Source organism: the organism of the source record quoted next, unplaced genomic scaffold (assembly GCF_019419815.1).
Source record: "Pyrus x bretschneideri cultivar Hongxiangsu unplaced genomic scaffold, Pyrus_bretschneideri_v1 Contig1, whole genome shotgun sequence".
In the NCBI taxonomy this organism is placed as follows: domain Eukaryota; kingdom Viridiplantae; phylum Streptophyta; class Magnoliopsida; order Rosales; family Rosaceae; genus Pyrus; species Pyrus x bretschneideri.
In genome coordinates, this window is record NW_025999390.1 from 5,982,872 (window position 1) to 5,997,434 (window position 14,563).

Genomic DNA, 14,563 nt, shown 5'->3' on the forward strand with positions numbered 1-14,563 from the left:
CAAAACTATGTTACCGACATTTGTATTTAATTTAGAAAGATAAATGTTTTAAGTCATTCTTTAACCAAATTAGAGGACGATTATTATATTCGACGAGTGGAATTCAAAATTTATCCTTTGTCGATGGCATGCTTGAAATAGCAATAGAATATCATCAAATAGCCATCATTAGTTTTCGAAAAAGCGTAAATTGAAATATTTTTTGTTGCAAAAAGTCGAGGTAGAAACAAATTTTTTGTTAAAAGACCTTCAATTTGCTGAGTCATACGTACATTCTTTTGACCATTTAACTCGAATTAACAAAAAGACAATACTGGTGACTAACAAAGCGAACCAAGTTTTCTAGAAAGATGTTAGCGACCTTTGCATTAGATTAAAAAGATAAACTTTTTAGATCATCCCTTGACAAAGTTAGAGGACGACTATTTTATTCAACGGGTGGAATTCAAAAAAGATGATGTCATGTTTGAAACTTTGAAAGAGCAATAGAATATCATCAAAAATCTCACCGTCAATTTTTGAACGGGCGTATATTGAAATACTTTTGCTTGAAAGAGTCGGGGTAGATGATTAAATAAGGGAATCATCTAAGAGCATTATCATTAAAGTGCCATGGAATTATTACCTTTTTATTATTGTGAAAATGATTTTGTCTTGGGTATTTTGTTTGATAATTTGTACCCACCTACTTCTTTATATCAGTTAACATTCCCCTTTATTTTATTTTTTTATGGTTATAAACTTTTATACTTTTTAATTTTTGAACTTCAAATAATTTTAAATATTTTTTGAATAATGCACGTAACACCATATTATTGGACATGTCACCAGAACATTAAGCAAAAATTAATATTATGAATCAAATTGATGTGTGCTAGTTGATTTCAGAGATCGATTTTGAAATTCAAAAATCAAATAGCGAGTGTTGTAAATTCAAAGATTATTTATGATCGTAACCCCACTTATATAGAATAATATTGATATGTAGTTTGTCAGCTTTTATTCCAAATACACTAAAAAGATAAACTAAAATACACCTTTCAACAACATAAGTAAAAGCCGCCCACCACCACCAACTCCTAGACTTATCTTAACGTCTAACTGGTGCATCACAGTTTCTAACATTTTACACAGACGATTCAATCATGCACGGAAAAAGGACATGTAAACAAAGCCAGTAGCAGCTTACTTCTCTGGATGGCCCCTTTTAGCGTTACGACGCGCATGGTTGGAACCTGGAACAGGTTTTTTAGTCTTTGTACTGCATAACGACGCACAAAGTCGTAATCAGCAAACAGAAATATGTTAGGGTTACTTTTCGTTTATAAAATGCGGTGTGCAGGCATGAGCACGTATAAGTAACTAACCAGAAAAGTGAAGAGAAAATTCTGAACAGAATTATGATGAGCAGGGCCACCAAAGCCGAGGCCTGCAACATTTTAATTGCGACTAAATAAGGCGATCAAACATAAATTTCAAAGAAAGAAGAAAACAGAACAAACAAAGAAATGCAAGAAGATTGATTTCATTACACTACACTTACCGCAAACCACTCCAACTCCTTTATAGCAAGAGGTCTTGTCAGTTCATGCCTCTTCAGCAAATCTTTTACTGTCCCTTGAACCTTGAAGAAATATTGATTACAAAATTTAATAAACTACTATAGCTGGTTCGGTGAATGGCTTAAGCTACGGGTGCATCCACCATGGCAAGAACATCAAAAGGAATAGAAAAGAAACCGTAATTCATTCACAACATGCAGTAACAGTCTTCAACAGCAAGTAACATATGAACCGTAGACTGTTCAACGCAGTCACTATAAGATAGCAGATAAAACATTTATGTCATCTTATGTTACGATGAATTGATTGGTCATAGCAGTTCATAATTATCGTCATCAAATGGAGAAGAAAAAGAAAATGGAAAACACAGGAATAATAAGCGAACTTGTAGCAATCAACCATTGAAAAAATAAAGGAAAACTAATGAAAATGACTTGAAAACTTTGAGTTTTAACGAAAATGACAAAATAAAGGGTAAAGTAAATAGTACCAGTATTGACTTTTTAGTGTAAAAATATGATTTTTCATTAAAGTGAACAGTACCGCGGGCTTTTCGTTAAAACTCCCTTGTATCTAACAGTAGCATAATGAATGGAGGTTATTTCAAATTGATGCTGATACCTGATGATGGTATGTTGATGCAGATTTGAGAAACTTCTCGTAGGCAATAACTGCCTTATCGACATGAGGTTTTGTCACAGTGGTCAGCAGATCAACATATGGCTCGCTGAACTTTTTTGCTTCCTGTCACCCAAAAATACAGCTGTAGGATGCATGTAGGCAACATGAATGGACCAACTTCTTTGTCTACTGAAATGTATACATATACCTGAAAGTAAAGATCAACAACTTCTTGTGCTTTTATAACATGTGGAGCTATTGTAGTCTTTGAAACCTCATAAACTTCAATAGTTGTATTACTCAACGATATCACATGAAGTTCAACAGTATCCTTCACCACCAGCCATTGTTCCTTGATTGCAGGGATCCATTTCTTCAACAGGACAGACATGAAAATGGGGGATAATAAAGTTTAGTGAGAAAGGGAAACCACTTCTTATAAACAATGCATAAAGCACAACTGAATAGAACATACTAGCATCCATACACATGCAAGTATACTAACACACATGCATACACGCTAGTATGCATGTGTGTGATTGTATCCTGCCTAACACTATTAACGCCATGGAACAATTTTATAGCTAGACACGTCGAAAACAGAAACCCCATTAATTTCAAGTTCTCACTTAGCTCTAGTTTGGTACTGAGGTGATTCTGAAAAAAGTGGCTATCAAAAAAAGTTAGGAGCTTTTTTATGTTTGGTAAACATTTAGCTTCAGTTTTTTTTCACAGTTTTTGATGAAAAAAAGCCAAAAACACAAAGCTGCAAAACTTAACTTTTTTTTCACATCTGTTTTACATAAAACTTTATCAAATACTATAATACTGTTTTTTTTTTTTTCCAAAAGCACTTTTACGAAAAAGTTTATCAAACATTCTGCTGCTTTATTTCACAACTACTTATTCTACAGTACAGCAAAAACAGTTTTTTTTTCAAAGTACAGTAATACCAAACCAGTAATGTTACTAAGCTCTACACTGTTACACAAAAGTGGAAATTGAAAATAGCTAGCTTACAGTTTTCGTTGTTTCCACATGGGGTTCAGCCCACTTTTCAGCCTGGGCTTTTTTCTCCAGAGCCTGAACAAATTTGAAGGACCTCGTCAGTTATTGAAGGACAACAATAATCGGTAAATTAAGCACACACTTGTAAAAGAGAAAATTGTAGGAGTGAGGTATCAGGTTCTTCAAGTGACCATACAGCAATTAATTGTAATACCTTCTGAATCTAATCACCACACTACTTCGAATACCATATATAACATAAGGGAAAGATGTGTGAAAGCATATGATATGTAGAGAACAGAAAAAAGAAAAGAATATGTGTGAATTGAAAAAAAAAAACGCAAACCAAAGTTTTCGCATCACTTTCAGATTCCAACTAAACCATTAACGGATGAGTTATCTAAATTACTGAAGACGATTGCAAAATGAACTTTAAAGAACCTTAATTCTATGACAAGCTTAAACAACACCTTCAAATTCTCTTTTCTTAAGAAACTCACATAACGGATTTTTCTGAATTTACAACTACCTCAGAAAGAATATAGACAAACATTGGGAGACAGTTAAAATGACAAAAAAAAAAAAAAAAAAAAAAAACTCACGTTCTCTATTTTTGAAAGTAAATCATCGATCTTCTTCTCAACTTCATTTAACCGGTCTTTCAAGTCCCCTTTCTCATTACGTTGCAATTGTAATTCCTTTTCAAATTCATTAACCTGCATAGAATGAACCTTAATTTCATGACAAGCTTAAACAAAAACCTTCAAATTCTATGTTCTTAAGAAACTCACTTGGCTGATTTTTTTGAATTTACAACTACCTTAGAAAGAATATAAACAAATATTGGGAGATAGTTAAAATGACAAAAAAAAACTCACATTCTTTATTTTTGAAATCAAATCATCTATCTTCTTCTCAGCTTCATTTACCCGGTCTTTCAAGTCCCCTTTCTCATGACTTTGCGATTGTAATTCCTTTTCAAGTTCGTTAACCTGCATAGAATGAACCTTAATTCGATGACAAGCTTAAACAAAACTTTCAAATTCTATGTTCTTAGGAAACTCACTTGACTAATTTTTCTGAATTTACAACTACCTCAAAAAGAATATAAACAAACATTGGGAGACAGTTACAATGAAAAAAAAAAAACTCACATTCTCTATTTTGGAAACCAAATCATCAATCTTCTTATGAGCTTCATTTATCCGATCTTCGTTAACCTGCAAAGAATGAAACTTAATTCAATGACAAACTTAAACAAAATCTTTAAATTCTATGTTCTTAAGAAACTCAGTTGACTGATTTTTCTGAATTTACACTTACCTCAAAAAGAATATAGATAGACATTGGGAGACAGTTAAAATGAGAGAGAGAGAGAGAGAGAATTCATGCAACTTAATACCTCATTTAACACTTTTGCTTTTAGAGTAGCTTCAAATTTCGCCTTCCACATTTCCACCTGAAGACAATTTTAGAGACGTAGACTGAGCATAAGCACCAACCCCAATCTAGAAAAATGGGCTTCCGCAGAGACTTTAAAATTACCTCAGCCACTTTAACTTCAAGAGCATGCTCAGTTTTACGGATTTTGGTCTCCTGCTCCTCATTAGTCTTCCCAGTCTGTAAAAAGATCATCAGACATCATTCCATTATCCCCAAGGGATAACATTAAGAGCAAGTCTAGCGTGGTTGATAGCCCGATGGACAGAACCGATGCAACCCAATTGCCTTTCAAATTTGCTTTAGCCCGGGCAATTGGGCTAGGGGGAGTCGGTGAGAGAGGGCAGTGGGAGTTTAAGGCCTGAGTATCTGAGGGCTCTATGAAGCAAGGCTGACGTCAACCACGTTATAAAAATAATTTGCATTAGGTGCGTGCATAACATGCGCGAGTGAGGGTGCGTCTCCAACAAGATTTTCAGATGTTGGGACTCACATGTCAGCCCCACTCAGTTAACTTGGAATCTGGATCGTTGATTTCCAGATCAATGGTCTAGGTTTTTAGGCTTTAAATTTTTTTTTAAAAGAAAGAAAAAAGGAAAAAAAATAGAAATGTTCTGGTGGGCAACGTGTCACATTCTGGACTGTTGGATTTCAAATTTTTTTGTAATCCAACGATCTAGATTAATTAAGTTAATAATTTTTTTTTAAATATTAAAGATCCGAAAAATTTCAAAAAAAAAGATTAAAAAGAGTATACTTTTTTTTTCTATAAATACCTTATCATTTTCTCCTACTTTACACCACATTTCAATATTTTCAACGATTTTAAAGAATTAAGAACACGTCGCTCGACAGAATTGGTTAAAAATTTTATCGTAATCTATCTGCAAAAATCTTACTTTCAGATAATGCCATATGGCGTGACAAGATTGGTTAAAAATTCAATTCAAAATTTAAAATTATTTTTTATTATTTTATAAAATAAAAAATACTAGTATTCTATTACCTATTGCCATGACTATTCAATTTAAAGGTGGAGATGCAACTCCTAGTTGGAAGTGCTCTAAGCAAAAATCCAAGTAGCATTACAACTACAAGTATAAAATATATGAATGAAAAAGAAAAAGAAGCAGACTTTTTGTTCAGCATTGTGGAAGTCGAGATGGTAAAAAAAAAAAAAAAAAAAAAAAACGCCATAGTACCCTAATTTTGTCAACATTGGTGCTAAAGTAGGATGTCAATTTACATCCTATGCAAAAGGACATTCCCATCGAAAACTTCTTTACGGGGAAATGAACAAAGGACTCGTCACAAAAAGACATAAAACGAATTGATAATATCTACAAAATTACAAACCAAAACAAAACAATGATTGACAGAGTTGAGTGACAACTTTTAGCATCCTTTTTATGAAGGCGGATTATCTGCCCTTCTGTTACCGTGCTCTTCTTATCTCCTCTTATTTGTGCAGTTACAGTTAAGCTACGTTAATATTTTATATTAATTTTTTAATAAAGATAATAAGACAAAAAGCAATCTGAATATAAAATATTAACGTGACTTAACCGTGATCGCACAAATAAGAAGAGATGAGAAAGACACGGTAACAGGAGGACAGACAGTCTACCTCCCCTTTTTATTCCCTTACTATCATTCTTTACTGAACACTTAAATCCAATGCAAAACAATGTTCTGTTCTTATAATCAGAATCACTAAGGACTTTCCCCATCACTATGAGCACATTCAGCTACAAAATAACTTTTCTTCCAAATGAGAAAAAATAACTTACATTCTTTATTTCTGAAAGCAAACCATTGATCTTCTCCTCAGCTTCATTTGCCCGGGATTCCAAGTCTTCTTTCTCTTTACGTTGCGATTGTAATTTCTGTTCAAGTTCATTAACCTGCATAGGATCGAATGAATTGGCAATTCAGTAGTATTCTCCCTTTTTTTTTTTTTTTTTTTTTTTTGGCAACATGAATGTAGTGGTTTTCACATACTAAAATAGTCCACTTCATTGTGTCTAACCTTTTTCTCTAGTTCATCGGCACGGGCTTGAGCCTTCCCAACCTGCTGCTCAACTAATGACCCGTTTTTCTAAAATATAGAAACATAGATAGAAATCAATATGCAGATAAACTAACTGTCATTCGAAAAACAGATTGGGTAATTGGGTTTCTGGCAATTCATGCAAACATGCCTAACCTGGAGAGACTCGATTTCACTCCGCAAGGAAGAAATTATATCCGATTTCTGCTGAATTACTTTCTCCTTCTCTTTTATAAGCTCATTGTTCTTTTTTAGTTGGAGTTCCATCGAAGAAATTCTATCCAAGTTGTGTTGAATTACTTTCTCCTTCTCTTTTATAAGCTCATTGTTCTTTTTTAGTTGGAGTTCCATCCAAGAAATTCTATCCAAGTTGTGTTGAATTTCTTTCTCCTTCTCTTTTATAAGCTTATCGTTCTTTTTTAGTTGGAGTTCCATCGAAGAAATTTTATCCAAGTTGGGTTGAATTACTTTCTCCTTCTCTTTTATAAGCTCGTTGTTCTCTTTTATTTCGTTTTCTTCTACATTAAAGAAACACAAATCGTCAGCCAGGAAAACCCAAACAGCACTCAACAACACTTAAAAATGCTCGAAATTGACATTCGACTAATATCGATGTTGTTTCTACTCCCAAAGTAACTAAACAATTAAGCATCTTTATTGGTCTGATTAAAATTATAAAAACTTAAAAATCAAAGCTGTACAAATAAGCATCAGAGCTCAGCTAATTGCAGTATTACTTAGATAACACTTCCCAATGGAAAAACCAAAGGATCTCCAACTTTAGGGAAAATTTTTAGGTGTACCGGGTACACCAAAAAAATTTGGTGTACCCTCACTCATTAGAATTTTTTTGGTGTACAAAAAGTGAGGGTGCACCAAATTTTTTTGGTGCACCCTCACCATTATGAGTGAGGGTACACCGAAAAATTGCTCCAACTTTAGTAACATCTGTTTGGATGGCGAGAAAACCGAGGGAAAAATGTTATGAACTCAAAATGAATAACGATAGGGGAGACCAAAATTTAAGCCGAATTTTCCAATCAAATGATAGGTTATCAATAGGAAATGAGCACGTTAATCAACACATGCGTAATAATCTAATTGTCAACATCCACATCATTTGATTTACAAAATTTGATTTAAAAATTTAATCTCCCTAGCATTACCCACTCAAATTAGGATTGATTTGTGATTGCCTTAATTAATCACCAATTAGAGAGTTGTTTTTTTTTTTTTTTTGTCAAACGATAGATTTTATTAGATTAGACATTGACGACATTTAAACTCACACCATCATGTAAGTACTCAATACATTTCTATAATTGTTAATTGAAAGTTTTATTCTTTAGTTTTATTGTTAAGGATTATTAAACATACCCGCTAGCATTAAAAAGTATAGTGACTGTATAAAGGGAGGCCAGCTCCCAGGTTTTACAGAAGAAATCAAATACCAAAATTATTGCTCCTCTCTTCCGTGCTTTCCTCTTCTTCCATTGCAGTCAGGGGTGGAGCCATGATGGGATCAGAATGGTCCCATGCTTATTTGGGCATTTTTTTATCCCTTTAATTTCCAAAGATTTTTCAGGGTAGTAAAGCCTCAACAAAAATCTTCTCCTTATTCCTTCATTGGATTCAATTTGAGGTTGATGGCACTTAATGTAGTTAACCAACGTCAATATTAGTTTTTAAAGGACTCAAACGATCATAAAAAGAAGAGAGAGGAAGTAAGCGGGATAGTTGGCTTTTATTTTTGCTTCATTTTTTATTCCTTGAAGACTTTTAATACTATTACTTTTGCTTCTTCTTTTTTTTCCTAATTCACCTACCTCCATTTGATGAGATAAGACTTTGTTGTTGTTGTTCTATTCCTCTCATATTTCCTTCTTTCATTCAAAAAGACTTTTATTTTGAATATGAGTCATGATATATAATATGCCCTACTTCCTTCTTTCATTTAAACAGACTTTTATTTTGAATCTGAGTCATGATAATACGCATGGGGATTGAGTTGAGGAAAAGAATGACAATAATGACGTCATACCAAAAAGTCAAATGATAGTGGTTTGTAGTTAGGGCAAGACGGATCTTTATTTTTTTTAGATCAGACCAACGTTTTGAGGTGAGACTTTTGACCCCTCCTGAGCCAAAATTCTGACTGTGCCACTGCTGATTGTAGTAGTTAAGGTTAAGTTAGGGTTGAGATTTGGGTCCTAATAAAGTATCGAATCGATGAAAAAGCACAAATTCATCCAATAAAGCCTAGAATTTGCAGAAGACGATAGAAACGATGAGTGGATCTTATACATGAGCTTACGAAAAAAGCCCCCCTTCGGAGGGCTCTCGCGTTTCTCCGCCGGGATTGGAGAGTCTCGTTCATTTTCCTCCCACGAGATTCCAGTTTCTGCCTGAATCTGGGAAAAAATAAAGGCAAGAAAGATTGAGACAGTCGCGAGCTTGGAGGGCACAATGGGAGCTTGCAATCACAGCCAACGAACCTTTCACAGCGACAGTATTTCGAGGTCTTTTTTTTTTTGAGTTGGAGTTCGATTTCTTCCGACTACAAATATTAAATATCGTTTGGTTCCAAAACAATCTTGTATTACCTCAAGGAAAATGGATATATAACTGTCAACTAATAAAGCATTTTAGGATACCAACAATAATTTTTTTTTACTAAAATTTCAAAATATTAAATTAATTAGTTAGGATTAAAATAGTAATTTCAACTCACTTTTAATGGATATTTCTTTCATTTGTTGCTTTGAATGAATAAAGGAAAAATATTTTTTTATTGGCAAAAAATAAGAAAAATATTTTATTCTTATTTAAAACAAAAATATATCATGCAATTAAAAAAAATCCTATTGGCATATGTGTAGGCGTGATTGAAAGAGATATAAGTAAAAATTCGTTGGGTTGTTTGATTTTGAATTATTTTTTGGTGGAAAATTTGAATATCTATATTAGCCCAAATTTTCTTTAATATAAAGGCAAATAGATGATATAAATTCCGCCATAAAAAAACAACATATAACAAAAGAAAAAAGAAAAAATCCTTTGTTGATATCATGCTTGAAAGTTGGAACAGCATAAAAATATCATGAAAGTATCACCGTCCGTTAAACTTGTTGATTCGTGCATACAATTTTTTTACTGTTTGGCACATACTAGGGCAGGGATTTATATAAAAAACTGACTGAACCGTCCGAATAGTACCGATGGTTTTTTTTTTTTTTTTCCTTCTGTATGGGACGTTTTGATATAGGCGTTTTGTTTTTTAGTTTTTTTAGATTAAACATACACTTCTTTTGAAAATTTGATCAAACATTTTCCTAAAATTTTGGTTATTAATTTCAGTTTTTCACATAAGTTTAATTTTGTTTAGAATTTAAATTTTTCATGACTTATGCTGAACATTTTGTTTTTTTTTTCCTTTCCTATTATCCCTATATTTATGCATTTATTATCCATCTCTATGCATTTTTTTATTGTTTGTTATAATTTTTACTTTTTTTGTGAATATAGTAGAATATTTATATAAAAAATGTCAGATTTTATTATTTAGAAGACCCAACACATAATAAAAATTTGTTTGATTATATAGTTACGTCTAGTTACTATAATATGGACACATGTAGTTTTATAGTGGATTTGATTTTTTGTATTTCTCGGTACATTTGGGATGTAAATGTTCCAAAAGGGGTTATCTAATGGAGATATTTGGTTTTGTGGTACATTTGGGATTTTTTGTTCATTTGGTATTTTGGTACATTTGGAATATAAACGTACCAAAAGGGTTACCTGACAATGGGCACATTTGGTTTTTCCGTATATTTGAAATCTAAACATACCAAATTGGTTACATAACAAGAGGTACATTTAGTTTTATGGTACATTTGGTTTCTCGGTACATTTGAAATATAAACATAGTAAAAGTCGATATTTTTGTTCTTAAATGTACCATAAGTTTTAAGTATATTTTTTTATATATCTATACGTGAAAAAAAATATATATTGAAGACTTTTTATTGAGACATTTTTAATAGAAAGAGAAATTTTTTTTTAAATACTGATAATAAGGAAATGAGAAATTAGTTAATTATTTTTTTTATTAAAAAAATATCATTTAATGCGTGGAAGGGGATTCGAAATTAAATTCTTATATTATAGGCAATTAGTTGCTAAGCTACTTTATGCTTCTATATAAATGCATTTAAATTAATGACATGAAAATTAAATAAAAAGAAAATTATTGAGGTGTCAATTGATCAAAGCACCTTAATCAAATCTTTAAAAGGAATGAATGTTTAATCTAACAACTATAGAAAAGATGTAGGGCATTCTAATTTTTTTTTTTTTTTTTTTTTTATGGTGAAACCGAACCGTACTGATCACAATCGGTCTAACAAACGGTTCTCCGAAGGTTAACCGAACCGCATTGCACCTGAATTCTTTTCTTCACCCAACCAAAAAAAAAAAAAACAAAATCCAAAAGAGAGCAGAGCACCCAGAAGTAGAGAAAAAAAAAGAGGGAGAGAGAAGAGAGCACAACACCCAGAAAGAGAAAAGAGAGAATTAAGACAGAGGGAGAGGCTTAAGCACGCAGGAGAGATGAGGTAAAAAAAAAGAAAGGAGAAAAGGAGAGGCATAGCAAGCAGGAGAGGAGAAAAAAAAAAGAGAGAGAAAGAAGAGCACTGCAGGCAGAATGAAGGAGAACAGGATTTAGATAACATATGGATTCAAAATGTGGAAATTCTAGGAATCTTTATATTTTAGTAGTTTATTGGGCAGTCAGAAATTATTTTTAAATTTTTTATTTAAAATTAAACAAAAATAGTAATTAACGAAAAATAAATGATAAACGATTAAGAATTCTTAAATTTCCCGCAAAAGAGGATCCGAAGAGAGGATCCTCATCCGCAGAACAGAGCGAAGACAAAGAAATGAAGTGAATTAACAATTGAAAAGGATAACAGATTTGGGGGGGGGGGGGGGGGGGGGGGGGCGGAGACGAAAGAACCCGTGCGTCCGCAGAACAGATCGAAGACAAAGAAATGAAGTGAATTAACAATTGAAAAGGATAACAGATTTGGGGGGGGGGGGGGCGGAGACGAAAGAACCCGTGCGTTCTAGAGGGTTGGTGGAGTGGTTTTTTATTTTAAAATTGTTGATTAATAATAAATATTGTATTGTGAAAAGGAATTTTTTAATAAAAAAAGAAGGAATCCAATGGACAAAAGAAAATAACCCGTGGACCAATTGAAAAATTTATATATAGTGGGTCAGCTGTATTCCGAGTATAGTAAAAAATTTATGGAGAAAGTGTGCCCCGTTTTGAGTGGGACCAATTGAAAATTCAACGCCTACCCAGGCGGCTAATGTCCTATTATTGCGCGCGCCTTCCGGATAATAGGATTTTGACCACGCTAACCTCACCCGCACACTGCACTAAACCCCAATCACCTCGCGACGCGTAATCTCATTTTATTTTTCCGGCGGGTTATTATTTTTAAAATTCTAAAAGAATCTAAACGCTAATAGGACGGTTGACTAGAGTCTAGTATCTAGGCGAATTAAGCGAATTTAACTAAATTTATAATATTTCATATAAATAAGTGTCTGCTTATACTTAAAAAATATATAATTTTATCATAAACTACAAAATAAAATGACTTATGTATTATAAAGTATTGGAATATCATGAAAATATGGAAACAAGGATATCATGTGTGTTCATTTTAGTATGCAACAAGTATCTTACAATTTATTGAAAAAAATAAAATACAAAATGAAAGTTATCTATTTTCCATCTAAGTGGATCGCGGTCTAGACAAGTCTGGACGGGCTAGACGGGCGCCTTAGCATGTCTAGGCGGGCGGCTCAACAGTTATAGGTGTCATTTCTTAATTTTCAAACCCCTATCATTAATCAGGATGGTGACCAGCCACCTAACTTCTAAACAGAGCCTAGACAACGCTGGGCGATAATTTTTAAAACAATGCTTTTTCTAATTGGACGAGCTCGCGATCCAAATAGTCACCGGCCGTGGCGGAGGATTCTAAGTCGCGTCGCAAAACGACCTATCAGTTTCTTCTTTTCCTCAGCAATTTTCAGTTTCAAAATGCTCTGAGAAATGAATTTTGAGAGGGTTTATGAATTGGGACTTGAGGTGGAGTACATTTATCTGATTAATTTTGTTCCTTGGAATTATGGATTGTAATTTGCTGATTAGTTGTAGTTTAATATTTAATTTGCGGATCAAGTTTTGGGTGATGAATTTTATGTGAATTTTGAGAGGTATTAGAATTGGGTTTTGAATTTCAGTCAGAGAAATGAATTTTCATGAGAATTTGTGGTTGGTAGGAGCGACGTGAATTTAGTAAAAATTGTTTGAAGCTACATCCCTGAATTTCCATGCAAATATGCCTTACCTGGAGATACTCGATTTCTCTGCTTATTCTTCTTTTGTTCTTTCTCCCAAACGGCACTAAAAAAACACTTAAAATGCTCGAAATCGAAATTTAACTAATATAGATGTTGTTTCTACTCACAAAGTAACTAAATAAACAATTAAGCATTAAGCATCTTTATTGGTCTGATAAAATTAAAAAAACTGAAAAATCAAAGCTGTATCAGAGCTCAGCTAATTGAAACTTAGATTCCAAAACAGAAACACAAAATTATAAATGGAAAGATATACAAACACTTCCCAATTGAAAAACCAAAGGATCTCTAACTTCAGTACATCTGTTTGGATGGCGAGAAAATTGAGGGAAAAATTCGAATTGACAAACACTTGAAAAATCACAAATTTCACCCAATAAACCCTAGGATTCGCAGAAGACGATAGAAACGAACCTGTATTCGAAGTGGACGGGTCGAACGATGAGCCTTCCGGGCGTTTAAAGAACAATAAGCCTTCCGGGAGTTTAAATCGTGGCCTGTCAGCCCGAATCTGGGAGAAAATTAGGGCAAGAAAAATCGAGAGAATGGCGAGCTTGGAGGGCGCCATGGGAGCACTCAATCACAGCCAACGAAACTCTCAGCGACAGTTTTTCGAGTTTTCCTTTTTTTTTTTTTTTTTTTTTTTTGAGTTCGAGTTCGATTTCTTCGGACTACAAATATTAAATATCGTTTTGGTACCAATCTTTTATTACCTTAACGACAATGGATGTATAACTTCCAACTAATAAAGCATTTATGATACCAACAATTGTTTTTTTTTTTTTTTTTTTTTTTTTACTAAAATTTCAAAATATTAAATCAATCAGTTAGGATTAAAACAGTAATTTCAAAAAGTAATGTTAAGAAAATTAAATTTGCAAAATAAATAATACGTCATCAAATGAATGAGCACGTTTATTAACTTTTAAGTAATAAATCAATCAATAAGGTCTATGTCTTTTAATTTTTAAAACTTTATCTACAAATTTAATCTCTCTAACATTACCCAATTCCAAAACAACTAACTTAATGGATACTAGTATATGTGACACACCCCGACCGAGATCAGGGCATGCTGGCCGCCACGCAGAGGTGACGTAACCATGTGCACGTGTGGAAGCTAATAAAAAGTAATATAAAAGTACGAATAATGAAAAACTAGCATACAAGGTAGTAAAAACAAGTGCTAGCGTATGTGAGACGCTAAGTTCAGAGCAATAAGTCTACAGCAGTCCAAAAGAAAATGATACGACAACAGTACACCCGAAGGTGACCCTACACTGGTGAGTGTCTGTCAAAAATGCCGGGAAAGCCCTCTGGGAAACCACCGAACCTGCTAAGCAACTAGAACCCGGAGGAGCGCAAAACAAAAGCGTGAGTGGGCAAAAACAAAGCTTTTCGAAAACCATTTAGTAAAATACATTCTAACCCCTCGCCG

The 14,563-nt window shown here is 33.3% G+C and overlaps 1 protein-coding gene across 2 annotated transcripts; it reads right to left on the reverse strand.

The window, feature by feature from the left end:
* Positions 1–940: 940 nt before the first annotated feature.
* On the reverse strand, positions 941–13,811 carry LOC125467939 (intracellular protein transport protein USO1-like). 2 transcript variants are annotated; one of them, XM_048581921.1, is made up of 15 exons: positions 13,540–13,811; positions 6,838–7,199; positions 6,661–6,729; positions 6,422–6,535; positions 4,737–4,811; positions 4,594–4,650; positions 4,346–4,411; positions 4,070–4,183; positions 3,794–3,907; positions 3,204–3,266; positions 2,392–2,556; positions 2,184–2,306; positions 1,544–1,624; positions 1,368–1,429; positions 941–1,261 (listed from the first exon to the last, which is right to left on the reverse strand). In XM_048581921.1, the coding sequence occupies exons 1-15, from the start codon at positions 13,691–13,693 to the stop codon at positions 1,186–1,188; spliced, it is 1,695 nt and encodes a 564-aa protein (XP_048437878.1). In that variant the 5' UTR covers positions 13,694–13,811; the 3' UTR covers positions 941–1,185. The 2 variants fall into 2 exon arrangements, with proteins under 2 accessions (XP_048437878.1, XP_048437884.1); XM_048581927.1 differs by lacking the exons at positions 941–1,261; positions 1,368–1,429; positions 1,544–1,624 and adding an exon at positions 1,678–1,816.
* Positions 13,812–14,563: the final 752 nt, after the last annotated feature.

Bases quoted from the DNA above. Each gene is read 5' to 3' on its own strand.
- LOC125467939 (XM_048581921.1), bottom strand. From the start codon at position 13,693: ATGGCGCCCTCCAAGCTCGCCATTCTCTCGATTTTTCTTGCCCTAATT. The intron at 4,651-4,736 runs GTAATTTTAAAG...AATTGTCTTCAG, and splicing joins TTGAAGTTAAAGTGGCTGAG to GTGGAAATGTGGAAGGCGAA. The intron at 2,307-2,391 runs GTATATGTATAC...TTTGGGTGACAG, and splicing joins TTGTTGATCTTTACTTTCAG to GAAGCAAAAAAGTTCAGCGA.